Below are 18,569 nucleotides of genomic sequence, written 5' to 3'. Positions count from 1 at the left end.
TTGTGCGATCTTGTCTGTTTTGTATATACAGAAAGGATGTTTTTGTTGCAGTGCTTTCCTTCCTACCAAGAGGCTTTTAAAGTGTTACTGAGCTGAAAGAAAGCGATAGTTACATGTAAATGAGCAAATAGGGGATGCTTTCCATATGGGTAACTGTCTGCACCAAGGATGCACACCAACAACAATTGATGCGATAGCACGGGAAGCGCTCAAGTCTGTTTTCAAGGGTGACCGATGTTGGTTCTGCTTAATTCTGTTCTCATGTCTTCCACTTCTGCAGACCAGCTGTTGAGTTTGACAGCATCTGTGAGGGTGTCCTTGGTCCAGCACAAGCCAGGTTTTGGGCCTCTTAGAACTTCTTTGTTCATCAGCCAGATGATTTATATTAACAGGAGAAAGAAAACGGTACTTAATGGAAGTCTTCCTTCAAATTATCTTACATTTCTTTGAACAAAAAGAAGTCAGATTTTACTACAAATGCAACGTGCTCACAGGTTGCTAAATCATGTTTTAAAATAAGATATTTCGTTAAATATCTTTATATTTTATCTTTTATCTGTCTGTTTCTCTTGCCAGCAGATGCAATAGCCTGGGTGAAACCTCTTATGGTGGCTAAGGAGAAGGGGCACAGCTAAGGTTGAAGGGAAAATAAGTAAGCACAGCTGTGTTAAAGGTTCCTTTAGAACACAGTATGACAGAAACTACAACAGTAATGCTTTACCTTTTAGTCAAGCAGCTTTTTCTCACTTTCCTGTTGTATTTCCCTAATACCAGGTAGAGAAAATTTCTTGACTGGAACATGTTTGCCTAAGGTGAGCTACGAATATAGTGCAAAACAACTATGCTCACATTAAAAGAGTGATCTCAAAATCACTTCAGTTCTCTTCCTAGAGCTCAGTAAAATAATTATCCAAGGTTGAAGTTGATAGTCGTAGCTTCACCAGTGGTGGTAGGATGCTTCCTTGCCCCTCTCCTGGTCTTTCTCATGTTAAATTAATTGTTACAAAGACTGGGAGTAAAAAGAAACCCTACTACACCTCATGTGGGTTAACTGATCCATCCATGGATCTGCTCTTCTTACTAGAGAAAAAGAATATTTAGCCTGAGATCAAGGCTCCTTCAACTGTGCGTGTCCTCCCTCCATCCTCTGTGGCTGTGTGAGCAGGCAGAGTGATCTGAGGTCTCCAGGGGATCCTATTTGGTCCGTGTGCTCCCTACCTTCCATTTAGTGGCACTGAAAAGCAGCGGGGTAGAGTGTGACCCCAGTTCAGCCTGGGGCTGCTTCTGCCCCTGAGATGTAAATAATGAGTCCGGCCAAAAGTATTATGCAGCCAATGGTCAGTCTTAGCTGCCCCTGGAGATTTACTGCTACCAGCTCATAGCCCACATGCATAAACAAAGCTCAGATAGGGGTGAAAGGGCCTGCAGCTCTCCCAGTTGATACAACAGCTGCCAAGAAATCTCTGAGGCTGTGGTTCTCAAGCATGCAAAGGACTATGCTGCCCATTTCTATTTTCTTTGCTCTCCAACTCCTCCCTTCCACCCCAAACAAAAATAGCAATTATTGGAGATTTCTCATAAAGGCTTCAACTGAGGCTGCTCCTGTTCCCATTTGGGCTGGTGGAAAGTTCCATGTGTTGCTGTGCAGATATTGCCACGTTTTCATTGACTTGAGTCCAGTAGAGCTAAAAGGAAACATCTGTGGAGCAGGATAGCTCTGTGTTTGTCCCAGAAATTAAGTGCTTCTGCTGGGAGTGTCGAGAGGCTGAAAGTTGTATGCTAGAGACTGGGAGTCTGGGGAGTCCTGCTAGGCTTCTGCTTGTGTTAACCAAAAAGCACTGAGCTGCTGTTTACCTTGTTGTTAGCCTGTTCTTGTATTTTCCCCCACCTCCCCTGTGTGTCCCAGTCTAAAGGCCTGTTTGATAGGGACAGGTCTCCGAGAGCTAGGCTTTAGGTCAGCAATTGTGGCTGGTTTGCTGCTTGTGCTCATTCTGTTGGGTCTATGCTCGGTGTCACCTGAAAATAAACAGACTTAGCAAGTCTAGGAAGCACGATCAGCTAACATTTCGCAACTACAGTACTGGTTCAATACTGGAATTGTTTAGTTTGGGATGGAGAAGCGAGCTTGTTGCCCCCTTATAGGAGAACTAAGGCAATGGGGAGGAAAGGGCCCATCCCACCCACAGTCAGACTACATGAAAACTTCCTTTAGCACAGCCTGACCCTGCTCATGCACCCCTTGGTTTCTGCTCAGCTCCTTCCCATTTGCATTCCCTGCAGGTCTGGTCCAGCTGCTGCCACAGAGACAAAATGTGGGTGCTCCTGTTCACTGTGCCTAGTGGGGACAGGTACAGCCAGGTCTTGCTCCTCACGGTGCTGCCAGGTGCCTGGTGCTGCTATTGAGTTAGAGCTTTGAAAGCAAAGTGCCTCTGTCCTCTGTCACCCATGAACTCCTGATCACTCTCATCCACAAGCCTGACTTCATTCCCTGCACAATCAATGATTAATGAAAAGAATGGGGATTTTATGCTACTCGCTTTCTAAACCAAAGTCTTTTCATTACAAATGAGAAAAACAGGCAAAATCTAAGTCCATTTGATAGCCATAACCCCACAGAAATGCCTCTTACACTCTGCAAGGGTTGGGGAGGAGAGCCTGAGGAGCTGCTGCTCTGCTGCCTGTGGGTGCCTGGGGAGCTCCTGCTGTGCTGGGCTGGTTGTAAACTTGGGTCATGTGTGAGGTGGAGGAGCAGAAGCAGCAGCTGAGGGAAAGGGCCAGAGGCTGGCATGTTCTGTGCTGCTGCAGCAGGTCTGGCAGGGTGCTTGCAGCAATGGAACTGTCAGGGACGTTGTTCAGTGCTCAAATGTCACCATGATATGCATGTGTTATCACAATGACATCACTGTGTGATGCCCGGGGCCTGGCTGGTTGGAGCAGCCAGAGCAGGAATCACTGACCAGCACTTGTTGCTGGTCCTGCACAGATCCACAGGTGTTTGAACTTGAGTCCAGAAACAATGAGAACTGTATTTAAAGAGCTGAAGGAGTGTTTGGACAGCACTCTCAGACACAAGGTTTGGATTTGGGGTGTGAAGCCAAGAGCTGGACTCTGTAATCCATGTGGGCGCCTTCCATCTCAGGATCTGTTGTGATTCTGTGACCTGACCTCAGCCACAGTGGCCTGGTTTCCCAGCCATCAGCATTTCCCATGAGTTTCATGGACTTGCAAATAGGAAAGGGCCAAACTGAAAGCTGGGGTGCTTTGGCACCCTTCTCTCTATAGGGAGTGTGGTGCTTTTGCTTTTCCTTTAATTAGCTGCATTCCTAGCTATCCTGTAACGTGTATTTTTGCCATTCCTGCAAAACAACACTTGACTATTTGATGTGCTGCTCTTAATGACTCCCCAGTGATGGTTCCAACCTCAGTTTTACCCTCTAATAAGGCGAAGGTTTTCTTACAAGAAACATCTCTGTTGTCATCCTGCTGATTAAGATCAGCAATACGGGCACCCTGGGGTTCTTGTATCATGTCACTTGTAGCTCAGATTTGATCTCCCTGGTTTAGACAGGAACAATTATGGCTGCTGAGCCCCCTTTGCTAATACTGTGGGAGGGGAAGAAGGAAATACAAACTCAGCCACTTCCTGACGTAGCCAATATGTCTCCCAGCTGTCACTGCAGGAGCACAGCTGTGCCAGCTGCATGCAGGTGTTGGAGGCACTGAGAGCCACCAACATGTCCTCTTCTGTCACCAGAGTGCTCTCACAGCACACGGTCTCACTGCATTTTGGCTAATGGTAAGTTTAGGTATTGCCAGGGTTGGGAACCTGGTGCTGAGAAGTCCTGAATGAGGTCCTACTTCTCTTCCTTCTTTGATCCAATAAGGCTTTTTAAGCACTCGCAATGCTTTCTTCCCACTGTCTGGCCATGCAGCTTTTTCTCTGTACTCATGAAATACGTACAGATTCTCTTACAACCCTCTAATTCAGCATCTGCAGCTATATGGAAGCAAACCATAAAAGCTCAGTGATGGGGAAGGCACTCACCCACACTGTAAGATGGCAGAATGGCTGGCTGCTTCCCAGTCCCCAAATACTGACTTTAACTTCGGCAGTGTCTCCACTTTGGCTGATGGTGAGACAGATGATTTCTTACGGTCTGCTCAGCTAACCTACACAGCTGGGAGTTTCCCCAGAGATTTAGCGTTCAATTCAGACACGTGGCTACAGCTTTCCTTTGTCTGCTCAGACTTCAGGCTATGAATGATGGGCAGAAAGAAAAGCAGTGAAGATGGATGGGTCTCCCCCTAGCCCAGTGGAGTCCATGTGCTCTGAGCAGGAGAGGAGGTGAGTCCTACACCGAAGGAAATGGGAAGATGCTGAGCAGCTCCTGGCACTTGAACTCAAGTGGTTTAATTGGGTTCAGTTTAAGGCCTGAGAATCTCCTTTAGCACAGATCTTTTTGAACTGTTGGCCCTTAGAATGTACAGGGTATGGAAAAGCTCCCTCCTTAGGCTCAAGGCCAGTTTCCAAGTGCTGGTACTGGAGAGAACGTTTTGGCAAAGTGCTGACTCCTTCATTTTCCCCATCATTGTCCTTAGGAAAACCACCCTTTCCTGAAGTATTATCGTGTTCCTTCTCTTGAAACAATGATCCATAGATTCTGCTCTTTCCATTTTAACCTGCTCCGATGTTGTTTATGCTGGCGGAAATCAGGACCGATGCCAGCACAAGTTCACAAGGTAGGTAACACCAGAGATTTTCCTCTGCTCTCCCACATCCTCAGAATACATTTTTACCACCCACCACTTTTTCTCTTCTGTTGCTTCCTGAAGCTGTTGCATGGCCCATGTGTGAAGATGCTTTCAAGTCTCTGCCATGCAGGACACTTCTCAGAGGAGAGGGGTTGCAGCCATTCTGTGCTCCCACTGCCCTGTGAGGAGCGAGCATGGCTTGGCAATGCTGCAGCCTGCCTTTGGGCTGGTAGCATTGCCTTCAGCAGCCAGGGCCGGTGATTGCCTATCTCGATAATAACCGTGTGAAAGCTGTTATCTAGTCCACCCCTCTACTTTCCAGCCATTGTGCGGTGGCACTCGTGCATTACTTGACTTGGCAATGCCCACTCTTTTCCTCTGAGCTGGATCAAAATCACCTCTGATCTCGCTGCCCATTTCCTTGCCCAGCTGGGCACGAAATCACAGGTCTGCATCATTGCCAGGAGCATCCAGCTTCCTTCCATGGGCTCCTGCCAGCCACTGTTTTGCTGGCTGAACCCTCTCCAAATACAGCATCTCAACCTACTTACTGGGTTTCCCAGAGCCACGTAAGCCTCTGCGGTCTTTGGGCAGACTTCCTAAGCACACTCTCTTCTGCTCTCTCCTTTTACCTCAAACTGGTCTCCTTACAGCTAACAGGAGTTGCTGTCTGTCTGACCACAGACCCATCTTGAAACAAGAGAGTAAAATACTTTTACTGGAAAGTTGAAATCTGAATTCCAGATTATGTATATAAATAATACGAACAATAAAATTGATTTCTTGGTGTCTTCTTGCATTCCTCCCTCTGGTCAGCCCTTCTGTGAGTTACCTACCGCTCCCTTCCACACATCCCACTCCTCCTTCCCTCTCTCATTATCTGTGCTTAATGAGGCTCCCAGCTGTGTCTCTCCTTGTTGCTTCACATTCAGCTTTCAGCCTGGAAGGGGAAAGATTCCAGTAGCTGAAACCTCATCGTCTTCCAGTTATATTCGTACTTCATCTAATGAAGAGGATTACCTCTACCCGCCTCGATTACATAACATATGCGAGTCACTCAGATCTCAGAAGTGCTCTATCTGGCTGAGGTGCCAGCACACAAAAGGCCATTGATGTTCTTGTTATTTAATGGGAATCTCAGGCCTCAGCAGAAGAGCTGCTGAGCCTACAAGAAAATGAAAGGTGACATTTGGCATTCATGGCAGGTGGAAGGAGTCCCACCCATGGTGAACCTGGTAAAAACCCGGTTCCTGCTGGCTGCTGCAGGAGGGACCTGTTTGCTGCAAACCACACGTTGAGATGGTGCTGGCCAAAAGCCTTTCTCTTTGGGAAGCACAGCCAGCCAAGTTCTGTGGGCAGGGATCAGGTGTTGCGTTTCACAGAGAGTGTTTCAGTTTTTACCCTGTGTGGCAGAACATGAATCGGAGAAATGACAGGAGAGCGAATCTGCAGCCAAGGAAAACCGGGAGGTGCTGAGTTAACCAAAAGCCTTTTTGGATCGGGAGATGCTGCTCGAGTGTCAAGGGAAGGAAACACGTGGGTGTGAAGATGTTTGGCACCTCTGAGGCTCCTTCCTCCTTTGGGAGAGGCCAACAAGGAGGGTGATAAATCCCCACAAATATTTGTTCTCTTGCTTGAGTCTGAGTGGGATTGTGTATAAATGTTTGCGGTAACGGAGTGAAGATCAAACTCATTTCCTTGGCTTTGAAGTTTGGACTGCTGCTGAGCTCTGTTCAGGTAGGAGTGAGGGCTTTGCCTGCTCAGCACAGGAGCTAGGCAGTGTGACACAGCTGCAGCCAAGCAAAACCAACAGCAGGTCTTTTTCCACACATACCCCTTTTTATCTCAGGTCTTTCATGCTCGTGGAACTCTAGTGGTCCCCATTGTGCTGGGCAGCATCTTGCTTTTGTTTCTTCTCAGATCAGACTTCAGTTAATGATAGCTGCACAAAGCACTTTGTCCTTCTCTCCATAGGTGAATTCATTCCACTTGCTGGGAGATTCCTGTTCCTTCCACAGGAAGGACTCACCCCCTGTGATGCAGCTCCAGAGCATCTGCAGCTCCCCAAAAACACAGCAGTGATTTGGGCTTAGGCCACAGAGCTGCAGTGAAGTCACCCTGAGACCCTGTGAGGGCAAGACATCTCTGTGGGACACGTTCCCAACACCTCAAGACACACTTATCCTATTTCACAGCTCAGGGCAGTTTATAAGCCTTAAGGTTCCCCATGCTGAGCAGAGACCCAGATTCTGTGAGCGGCCATGGGGAAGACACCTGAAGTGTCACACTCAGGAAGACACCTGAGTGCTCAACTTGCTTCCAGAGCAGCTTTCCCCTTGGTGGCAAGGGAGGCAGTACTGAGCATGAACACGCAGAGCTGTCTCCAGCCCCGTGGGCACAAGGAGAAGCAGTGGCAAACACCCACGAGGGCACTGCCCAAGGCCAGAATCTTCCTGTCCTGCACCATTGCCAGTCTCTGCCACCTGGCTTGGCACGCAGGGACAGATGGGTTGGTTTAACCCCGAGGAGAACAAGCACTGATGCCACAGATTCTGAGTTAAACGAGGGGAGAAATATTGGGGGTTTTATGTGCCACTGTCATCGCTGAAACTTGAGAGCAATCTCCTGGCGCTGTGCTGAGAGCCATAGGGAATCGTTCCAACTCCATTCCCAACCGTTCCCTTAGGTTCAGCTGAATTGCCTCTCATTAGGCTCGTGGGGTTTTGTGTGTGTGTGGGTTTTTTTATTACTTTTTAACAAAAACAAGCGACGAAAGCTGGCTGGGCTGCTCTCAGCATTGGCTGGAGCCGCTTGGGCCCTCCCTGCGGCCGCTGGAAGCTGTGAGCATCCCGGGGCCAGCTCTTTGGCCAGACGCTGCTGATTAAAGCCGGAGTGCTGGGCCGAGCACAGTCAGTCCTGCTCAGCTCAGTGCTCGCCATGGCGCTGCGGGGAGCCTGCCTGCTGCTCTGTCTCGTCTCCCTTGCCCACATCTCAGTCCAGCAGAACGGCAAGGGCAGGCAGAAGCCGGCTGCCTCCAAGAAAGGTAAGGGCTGAGCCTGAGGGATCCTGCCTGGCGTGGGGGGGTATCGGCACAGTTAGGGGTGCTCTGATGGAGCTTTTACCTTTTAAAAACAGAAGGAAGTCTCTTTTTTCTTCTAGCACCTGTAGGAATGCTTTCGTAAGTTAGAAAGGATAGAGAAGTGGTTTGGGCAGGTTGCTGCACTGAATGCATGCGGTGGTACAGCCTGAGCAGACACCCAGAGCACAGAACGGGCGGTGAGCTGCTTTGAAGGCACTTTGCTCTTCAGAGCAAATGAGAGTGGGAAGGAAGCATCCCAGGAATTTGCTTGGCTGTGCTCTCCCAGCAGCTATTTTAGTCAGATCCCATCCTTGAGAAACTTTTTCTCCCAGTGGGTCTCTCTATGAAATTGGTGCAGATCCGCTTAGTCCACAGCAGAGGTTTCTGCCTGTGTCGTATAGCAAAAACACCACCTTAGATTGATGCAGGGCGTTTATATGCGTTGCACTTCTAGGATGTAGCAGGAGGGAATCTGATTTCTTAAGGAGAGCTTATCTTTTTCTCTCTCTCACTGGAAATGAGGGAAGCCCCATCTCCCAGGGCTCCTCTTCATCCCTTTCCACCTCCTTCATGGTAAGGATGGGATGGCACCCTCCTGTCCCCCATCCTTGCTCCTGTCCCATTTGGTGGCCAGATGGAGGCAGTGAAGGCCACCAGCAACTCCCTCCCGGTCCCCCTGCCCTTCACTGGGGTGGTTTGGACAGGGCAAAATCAGGGGAGAGTTGGGGCATTTTGTTGGGTTTGTATTTCTTAATCTGTGTGGCCAAGCCACAAACAGAGGAAAAGAAATCTATGCTTTGAGCCAAGCCTTTTCAGCTCTTTTTTCTTTGCGCTATTTCTTTTCTTTCTTCATGATGTAATTATTGCTTACATTTGGATCTCCTTCAGAGCAAAAACGGTGCCGTTTCGCTAAGGAAAAAAAACAACAACCAACCCAAAGCTACCATTTCAAAAATGCTGAAATAACACATTCACTTTGCCTGTTGTTTTATTCCCCTCTCAAATTGCTCCCGGTAATTGCTCCAGCTGCAGCAATTCAACAGATCCTCTCTGAACACTGATGGGGTGGGGGTGGGCAGGGTTTTCTTGTGGGGTGGCCACAGCTGCAGGGGTGATGCCACTGAGAGAGGGTCCAGGCTAGGGACTCCTGGCACTGGGGGCTTCCCCTGTTCGCAGCCAGGCAGAGTCCACGGGGGCATGGAGGGAGCACATCTGTGTAGCTCCTACACATATTTTTTAGGTATTTGGAGTCCAGATGCAGATACTTGCAAATCAGCATGTAGAGACTGATATGGGCACTGCTCCTGACTGCCCCAATTCCCTTGTGATCTCGGAGCCTCAATGTCAGTAAGGAAGAGACCTCAGAAAGTGCCTGCAGACATTTCCAGCAAGACAAACCCCATGCAAAGGCTCCCCATCACCTCCTGTGCTCTTGGAGCATGCTGAGCTGAGGCACAGCTTATGCAACATGCCACTGCAACAAGTAGACTCAGCCCTGAGCCGTCATTTGCAGCCTCAATCACAATGCTTGTGAAATTTTCTTAACCAGAGCATCAAGAACCCAGATCTTTCTGCAATTCCCTTCTCTTCTTGTCCCTGTCCTCAGCCTTCCTGCTCAGGGGTGGCCACCCCAGGGCTCGCTCTGGCTTCTAGGTACATCACTGGTACACTGCTGGCTTCAGCAGACCCAAAAGCCAACAGCAACAGTAGTAGTAGACAGATAGTAGTTTACGGAGATAAGCCTTCAGGAAATAAAGGTGCACAGACAAAAACTACTCTCGCTCCCTGATGGAGCAACATATGGAACTGCCCTGGCAAGACTCACAGAGTGTGCCTCACCACGGCCTTTGGATGTTACTTAAACCTGAGGGACATTTATTCTGCTAGAAAAGAGGCCTTTCTAGCTGTGTTTTCTAACTGTGCTAATTAGCCCTTTCCCACAAAGTGTTTTCATCAAGGCACCAAAATAATAGCTAAAGCCTGAATTGCAACTGAACCCATTAAAGTTAATTGAGCAAGGAGCAAAGCAGCTTAAAGCTCTTCTCCTGGTTTGTCTGTGCTTTTGTATTCATGACACATGTAATCTTCAGGCTGGTGGTTTTGGTGAGCGTCCAAGTTCCTTCCCCACTTGCCTCATTCGATGGCATGGCTCCCCAGCTCCCTGACCCCAAAGAAAGCCTCTCTTGCCACTTTGTGGGTGAACTGAGAAGTGGCAGGCATAGTGCAATGACCACAAATGCCTTTATGTCCGTCCCATCTTCCACCTCCTCCATCTCATACCAGTCCTTCTGCGCAGGAGAAACCAGAGAGAGAAGGGCTGGTGCTAAGCCATAGGTTGGTGACCTTCCTGGTAACAGCATGATCCATGATACAGGACTCCATTTAACGCTAGCAAAATCTTACTGAAGGGATGAGTTAATTGCAGCTCATTCTCCTCACTGTATCTTAGGAGGCTTCACTGAGGCTTGCAATAAAGGAAAGAACAACTTTACAAAGGAGGCTGTGATGAAAGTGCTGTACTGTACTTCCCACCCAAAGTATCCACAGATGACACTTCTCTCCAGGCACTATTGGTGTGCTTCCCACAGTAATTTTGGGCAGGTCTCCCCCTGCACAACTAATGTACAGCAGCAGAAGCTGAGGTCCCAAATGCTTTAGCTTGAGCAGCCCACTGCCCATGCTTGAATCCAGGAGTTGGTGGTTAACAAGTGAGGAGAGCAATGCCCCAAAACCCAGCCTGAGGGACCTGGGCTGATGGTGCAATCAGGCTAGTGAGTAAATGCTGTCTGATAGATGTTCTAGGGTACAGACATTGGGAATAGGACACAGACTGTGGGAATCTTTTTTGTCTTTCTCTGTGGGCAGGAAATCGGGGACTCTCGATGACAGGAACAGTTCCAGCCGCCTCCTTTGGGGCTGTGGTGTATGTTTATGCTCTCTCTGGATTTCTCCAACAGATGGTGTGAGCCTCAAAATGATTGAAGACCTGAAGGCCATGATTGACAACATCTCTCAGGAGGTTGCTCTACTGAAGGAGAAGCAAGCACTTCAGACAGGTAAGGGACACCTTGAAGAAGGCATAGCTTTTGCTTAGAGAGAGGAGGTGCTTTTAAAGCAGTTACCATTGTTCCACATGATGCTGACAAGGAGATACCCAAGCATGCCATGATGATGTGTCCATCACATGGAGCGAACAAGGGGATCAAAGCAGTGTCTCTGCAGTTCCTCCAGGCACAGGAAAAGCCTCAGGCAGTTAATGCCAAGCGTCATGCAGCATATGGCCCCCTTCTTTATGCCTTAGAGCTTCCCATTTGCAAAGCTATTGATATTCCTATGACACTAAGCCAGATGTTCATTTTCCGTCATGAATCAGCAAGACAGGTGATAGATTATTCTCAACTTCAGTCAAATGAGCTTTATTCTTTGCCTCAAGCTTTTGTCTGAAGCCTGGGGAGCTGCTTACCTAATCCCTCACACATTCCATGCTCTTGCCCAGGCATCCTCTCTGGGGGTTGGTCCCTTTATGCCTCACGTGACAGGCATGGAGCACAGGCTCCAAAATTTCCTTTTCCAGATGTGCTCCATGGTTATTCTGTGCAAACTCCATGACACCAGTAGGAGAGGGATCTGCAGAACATGAAACAGAAATGTGCTAAAAGTTGCTCGTTAAGGAGAATTTTCTCCCTAAGAGAAAAGAAGCACAAGCAAAATCAGGTCTTTAGATCCAAACTCAGGGACACTGAAATGTAAATGGTCTGGATATTAATGCATAGCTCTGATTAGCTATTCTTTGGATATGGTACCCTGCATTCTCAGAGTTTAAAGCTTAAAAATTAAAAGGTTGCTATTCGTAACAATGAAATCAGAGGCAAGCAGAAATTTCCTCTGAAGACCTCCACCTCTGCAAGCACAACATTTCTGATCAAAACCTATTAAAAAAGACATTTTTTGTTTGCACTCTTGCATGACCAAGATGGTTGAATTGGAATCATAGGCTGCTTTTCCCTAAATGCTCCAGCCCACAGCAGGGATACGTTGTCCCCCAAGGAACTCGCTCCAGAGAGTGTAGCCTCAACTTGAGCATACGAAGGATGGGATCACCCCTGGGACCTTTTTGGGAGGCCATTTCCAAATGGGGAGGTCACATTCCTCCTGTGACGAGAGGCCCTGAGGGATGCACATGCTGTGCTTGCTGGGTGTCCATTTTAAACCCAATTCTCTTGTTGTCTCTCTGTTCTCTTCACACGGCAACCTCTCAGTCTGCCTGAAAGGCACCAAAATTCACCTGAAGTGCTTCCTGGCGTTCTCTGAGAGCAAGACATATCATGAAGCCAGCGAGCACTGCATCTCGCAGGGAGGCACGCTGGGCACACCGCAGGGTGGAGAGGAGAACGACGCGCTTTACGACTACATGCGCAAGAGCATCGGGAACGAGGCAGAGATCTGGTTGGGCCTCAACGACATGGCAGCCGAGGGCAAGTGGGTTGACATGACAGGTGGCCCCATCCGCTACAAGAACTGGGAGACCGAGATCACCACCCAACCTGATGGCGGCAAGCTGGAAAACTGCGCGGCCTTGTCAGGGGTGGCGGTAGGCAAGTGGTTTGACAAGCGGTGCAAGGAGCAGCTGCCCTACGTCTGCCAGTTCATGATCGTGTAGCGGGGCTCTGCAGAGCTATAGGATGGCTACGTGCACACCCACACACCCACATGCACCTCCACGTAGCGCTGCGACCGGAGCAGCTGCCACGGCCTGGTATCAGGTTAGAGCTGCGCTGCCTTTCACTCGGCTGCATCCAGCCCCATTTGCATCCCTCTCCCTATGGCATGATGTATAGATATATTTTTGTACACAGGGAAATGATGAGGTGGTTTCAATGAAGACCTGGTGCAACAGCCCAGCCTCATCAACAGCCGTGTGGGCTGCCTGGGCTGTCAGTCTGCAGCCTCCGCTGCCACCTCGCTGAACCTTACTGGGACACCAGTCTGTGCCTTCTCCTCCGGCCTCGCTCCCCTGCAGGCCCTGGCACAGGGATTGGGATCCTGTTTCAGAGAGCAAAGCGTGTTATTTCTGCTCTGTGCTCAGAACTGTTGGCCTTGTACCCAAGCACTGTTGGAACTGTTGGCCCAGTATCACGCTGCTCAAGGGACTGGTGTGATGAAAGGTGTCTTTCCCACATGCATTCCTCTTTTTTTGATCCTTTTCTCATCAGTCAGAAGGAAGTACCTCACTTCACTCAGTGAGGGAGCTAGCCCCAGCATCAGATCTCTCAAAATTCCTGCCACAAGCTGCCCTATAGAAGACAACTAGCTACCAAAGCAAACCCCAACAAGGAGGGAGTTCTTTAGGGCCTATATAAGCAATGAATTACTCCAGCCTTTGTTGGTCAAGGCCCAGTCCTCTGCAAACACAAACATACTGAATACCACGTGCTAGTCAAACTGAAGACCTGGCCTTGGTAACTTTCTGCTGAGAAAAGGGTTGAAAAAAAATGAAATATAAATTGGAATGATGGGAAGGCAATCACAGCCTTGCCAACGCTGATTTGCTGACTGCTGGCCAAAGCACACCTGAGGCTCTTGGATGCCCAGTGCTTGGTGTTGGCGCAGTTCTTTGGGTTACACATCCCTAGCAAGGCCAGGCAGAGGGCAGCCTGACGGGAATCATATGTTCACGGGGAGCCCTCAGGAGAAGTGTTTCCATTTGCTGCTTTGCCTAAAACCAGCATGGTGGTGGGGATCCAGAATGTCATGTGGGAGAGCCAAGCTGGAGGGGTCAAAACACACACACACACACACACACACACAGTGCATACTTCCCAGGCTGTCATTATTGCCAAACTTTCTGCTGTTCAGATGAATACGAAATAAATATATATATAGCTTGCTGAAGGAATGGAGTTGAGTCATTTTGGTCGAACTGCTTCCTTCTCCTTTCGCTTCAGAACAGCTCCAAAGACCTGTCTGAGGGTAGGGGACGTGGGAGGCAGAGGGCAAAAGCAGGAAGCAAGAGTCCACTGTTCTGTGACCTCATTTGTAGGATTGTCCCTCCTCTTATCATCCCAGTCAGAGGCAGGGAACCCTTTTACAGGAAAATAACATTTCCTCCCTCCTTTTGCTGCTGGGAATTTTCAGTGGAAAACAGGAGCCAGCCCAGAAGGGTCCTTTCCTTGCCCATGCCTGGCAGCAGTGGCAGTGTTGGGGAGGTGGCCCTTCCCCACCTGCCTACCTCCTCCTTCGTACCCAGCAGAGCAGTGGCAGCACTAAGCATCCCCCCCTTTCCCTACTGAGGTGGTGAGAATTTCTCCCTCCTCCTCCTTCCCCTCAGTGTCTCCCAAAGACCACACAGAGCTGTGGAAGGCAGAGCTTGCCAGCAGGCCAAGGCAGCATCCTATGAGCCAGCTCATCTCCATGCATACTCTCTGTGTCCCTAGGCAGATGATCTCTCCATTTCCGAGATATGTATGAAGGCAAAGTAACAAAGCCCAAAGCTTTGCTGGCTTTGATCTTGATTGCTCCTAAACTGCAAGGTCTTAAAATGCAAATGTGCAGTCAGAGAAATAAAGAGAAACCATCTGTAGCAGCCCAGGAACAAGACAGTGTGAAAGCCACAGGTCCTGGCAGAGCTGGGCTTTGGGGAAGTTGCAGGTGCACAGAGTGTGAACCTTAAAAACAGCCCTGGAGAACACTGCCAAAGGATATTCCCCGTGGGAACATTAAGGAGTCAATCTGCCAGAATCTACAGCTTAAGTTGCTCTCCTATCTCTCTCTTGCTGCCTATTTCCACAGCACTCTGCTCCCACCAGGCCCCATCCTTCCCAGATGGTTGGCTCTTCTGGAGCTGAGATGAGCATGGAGAAAGGTGACATCACTCCTGCCATCTTGCTGGACCTGGGATGCTGTGCCTCACCTTGCACATTTAGGGGTACACTTCAGAGTTTAAAAGTTCTCTACACACTGCTCTTCACTGTACATTATGAACTACGAATTTTCTTCTAAAAGCTGAAGATGTGCTGTTCTTAACACAGGGAGGAGCTGAGATTTTGCATCATCAGTTTCTTGGTGGCAGACTCTCAGGAAGATTCCTTATCCACAGAACTCCTGTGTGTTCGGCCTTCTGAAGGCCAGGGTCCATATCTTCCCTCTCTCCTGGCTCCACCTCCTTCTGCCACAGGACTGGGGCATCAAGGGTGCTCAGATGCCTCCAAACCCTACAGAAAGGCCAGATAAAACCCATTACGTACAGGTAAAGGACCACTTGGTTAAAGGTGGAATGGCTAACCACAGGACAGTTAATACCATGCTGAAGTGTCCTGCTAAGCAAGAGGCATAACAGCACACAGAGGCACAAGGTCTTACACAACACCTTCTATTTTAATAATATTTAAATGCAGTCTCATCCCACCATCTTTCACAAGAAGCTGCTGCCAAACACCTCTGCTCCCACCTGTGACAGAAAAACACTCACCTCACTGGGGCTAACACCACTGATGGGGTGCACTGGCAGCCTTCAAAGTGAAGAAGCCAAGCCTTGTTACTTTCGTGGCATCTACACTTATGAACAGCCCCTACTTAAGCACTGATTCCTCCTTCAGTACTGGATCCCTCCATCTCTCCTTTTGCAAATAAAATAAGAAGTCACAGCTATCCATCTCAGAAGCCCCTGTACAAACCACAGACCTGTGAGGTTCAGCAAACAAGACTGAGGCAAATAGTTGCTGGGAGCATAAATCTAGAACTCAGAGTTGCTACACTCATGGAGCATCACCTTGGAGGCAGAAAATAAAGCAAGGAAGAGAGAACATCAGCTGAGAACACACATGAGGTGCGCAAGAGTGCTTGATTTACCTAACAGTATCCCAAAGCACCCTCAGTATGGAAGCACCCAGAGGGAGGTCAAGGGTAACAGCTAGGGATATGGCAGATGCTGCTAACATCAGCATGATAGAAACAACAGGTGCCATCTCTCAGCCCCATATGGACAGGACAGAGCTGTGAAACCTCCATGCTGGGGTCTGGGCCACTGGAACCAGCAGCATAACCATGTGTAAGTAGTGAACTGCTTGCAGAACAGCTGTGCCTTGGCTTCTCCTTGCGAGAGAGCTACCCTCAGCCTATGGAAATGACAGTGTGAACCAGTTGCTTGGCAGCACTACAGGCTGGCAGTGACAAGCATGTCTGAAGGATTGATGCTTACAAAAGCACTACTGCAGAAGCATTGTGTCTCATAAAAGAGAAAGTCAATGTCAGCCTTCCAGCACTGACACATACACTGAGCAAGGAGTTCTGCTGCCGCTTTGCCAAGTATGACCAGAAGATGAAAGCTGAAGCTTTGCACAGCGATTCAGCCAAAACAAAACTGAAAAAACTCCACCAAATCCCCCTGAAGAAAACAAGATATATCGTATATCAGATGATCAGTCCCCAAACACAACTAACAAGTGAATCAGCCTAACAGTAGTGTCGTATTGCGCTGCATTTAAAGCAGGATTGTCTAGGTGCAGTCTGAATTTCATCTGCATCCGTGTGCAGCCTGGACACTGTCTCCATTGTGGGGAAGGTTTGGGTCTGCTCTCTTCACTCTATAATATGTCAAAACAGAAAGCCAAACACTCAAGTATGCCTTAAAACAGCCATCTTTTAGGAAATGGTCCAGAAATAGCATCCATTAAAAACATGATGAAACAACTGTCTCCATTGAAAAATGAGGACTTGGAAGGAGCTTCGTGGGTGGGGTGCCATGTACCAACAGTGGCTGACTGACAGATTTCTACACAGCCCAGGAACTTCATGTGCTTTCAAGAAGAAGGCAGAGCAACAGCCAGTGCTACGGCACAGGTCATGGAAGACTGATTGCTCACAGGTGGTTGCGGGAAACATCAGCATAGAAACCCATCATTTCTTTCCAGGCCGAAGCTGTACCTGATCCTTCAGCTCATGTTAGTGCCATGAGAACCTACGGAGAATGCACAGGAGTTTGATTTGCCATTAATTTGCTTCTCTTTTAATTGAAAAACAAAAACAAACCAACAAGAACTTGAAGCAGGTGGCAATCATCCATTTTGAGACTAAAGGAGTCTTCAGTAGTGAGGATTTTAAATCTCAGTTCCTAAATGGATTAAATTTGCTTCAAAACAAACAAAACAAGCGAGCAGTCAATATACGCAGACTCCATCCAACAACAAAGCAGGCTCTCTAGAAACTCACTGAACATTTACATGCTAACTTGTAAAATTATCCCGCCCTCTTTTCTCTGCAAGAATACTTGTGCCTGAAATCCTGCAGGAGGCTCCTCTGCGCCACAGCATAGCTGAGGGGTGTTGTCTGGATCTTCTCCTGATCACCCCAGTGGAGGCTGTTTGCATGCAGAAAGCCAAATTGAGCTGTTGGGACTGCAGAGACCTCTGAAGGATGACTCGAGCCTTTCAGAGTGATGTTCAAATCTTCGGAAGTTCCCAGTATTATGTTGTCCCACAGTGTCAAAAAGCGGATGTTGGTGGTATGGGCAGCAGGGGCTGAACCTTCTCTGCTGCATTTCCATTACATTTTGTAGTCGTGCAGCAGATGGCAGCAGAGGGGCAGTATGACGGAACTGGTACCTGACAGTGGAAGTGAGTATGAAGCAAAGGTGTGCCATTCCATTCCTGCACGCAGGAGAAATGGTACCCATTGGTAATCATCAACACTTGCTGAACGTTTATGGAGACCAAACAGTGGATGTGAGCACAGTGGGTGGTGCATTTCAGCAATGGCAACAGTGAGCTAAGAGACAAGCCATGCAGGGTTCTTTTTCCTCGCTGGTTAATAAGCACAGCTAACAGTGATGACTGTGTTGAAAAAGAGTGTTTTGCAGCTGTGAATTTTCTCTATCAAATAGCATCATTGCTCTCTTTGCATCTGTTGTAGTTTCCACAGAAAGGAATAAATAAGCAGCACTAGTTTTGGAGCAAACTAGGTAATTACATGCACGAGAAAGCTGTACGCTGACTACTCCAGCTGGTAATATACATTTTATTTATTAAAAAATAATAATAATAATTAAGTCACAACTTTATCTGAGAGAAAAGTAAACTTGAATTCGTGCCTATACACTCAAAACACGAAGTAAGCCCAGGGGAAGTCAACGTTAAACTGAAAGCAACTGTAAACTGAGGTTTATATCATCGTACCAAAAGCTGAGTTAAAACAGAACAAAAGACAAGCATCGTAGTCCTCCTTCAAATTTCAAGACGTTGTAAACAAAAGCCTGACCTCTGTTCCCTTTCCATCAGTTGTTTATAAAGAACATGAACTAGAAGATTTCACCTCAGCAGCTGTAGAAACTGAGCTGGAGGGATGAGACAGCCTGGAGTTTCTCTCAGTAACACATTTATTTTCAAGGAAGGGAGGAAGGGAGGAAGGAAGGGAGGAAGGAAGGGAGGAAGGAAGGGAGGAAGGAAGAGAGAGAGAGAGAGAAGCACTGACCAGATGAATGAACAAATGGGCTACCCTGATAAAACACATAATGGCAATTCAGTTACCTGAGAAAAAAAATAGATAGTGTTAATGGAGAAGTCCTTTTAGGTTGTCAAATGGCATTCAAATACCCCCAGTACACTTTGAAATATGTGATCCCACATATTTGACCAGCCACAGATCTAGGAATACATATTTCTGTATTGAAAGTGCAAAACATAAGCATAAAAGGTACATGAAGCGATAAAAAGGCACTTCCAGTTGGCGTGCGTTTTCCTATATG

General features: G+C 48.1%; 1 protein-coding gene across 1 annotated transcript; it reads left to right on the top strand.

Moving 5' to 3' along the window:
* The first annotated feature begins 7,418 nt into the window (after positions 1-7,418).
* On the top strand, positions 7,419-13,721 carry CLEC3B (C-type lectin domain family 3 member B). Its single transcript, XM_072328657.1, has 3 exons — positions 7,419-7,795; positions 10,789-10,887; positions 12,091-13,721. Exons 1-3 carry the CDS (start codon positions 7,690-7,692, stop codon positions 12,489-12,491), a joined length of 606 nt encoding a protein of 201 aa, XP_072184758.1. The 5' UTR covers positions 7,419-7,689; the 3' UTR covers positions 12,492-13,721.
* The last annotated feature ends 4,848 nt before the right edge of the window (positions 13,722-18,569 follow it).

The sequence above is a fragment of the Excalfactoria chinensis genome, chromosome 2 (genome assembly GCF_039878825.1).
Source record: "Excalfactoria chinensis isolate bCotChi1 chromosome 2, bCotChi1.hap2, whole genome shotgun sequence".
Classification (NCBI taxonomy): domain Eukaryota; kingdom Metazoa; phylum Chordata; class Aves; order Galliformes; family Phasianidae; genus Excalfactoria; species Excalfactoria chinensis.
This window is presented reverse-complemented; position numbering and strand designations above follow the sequence as displayed.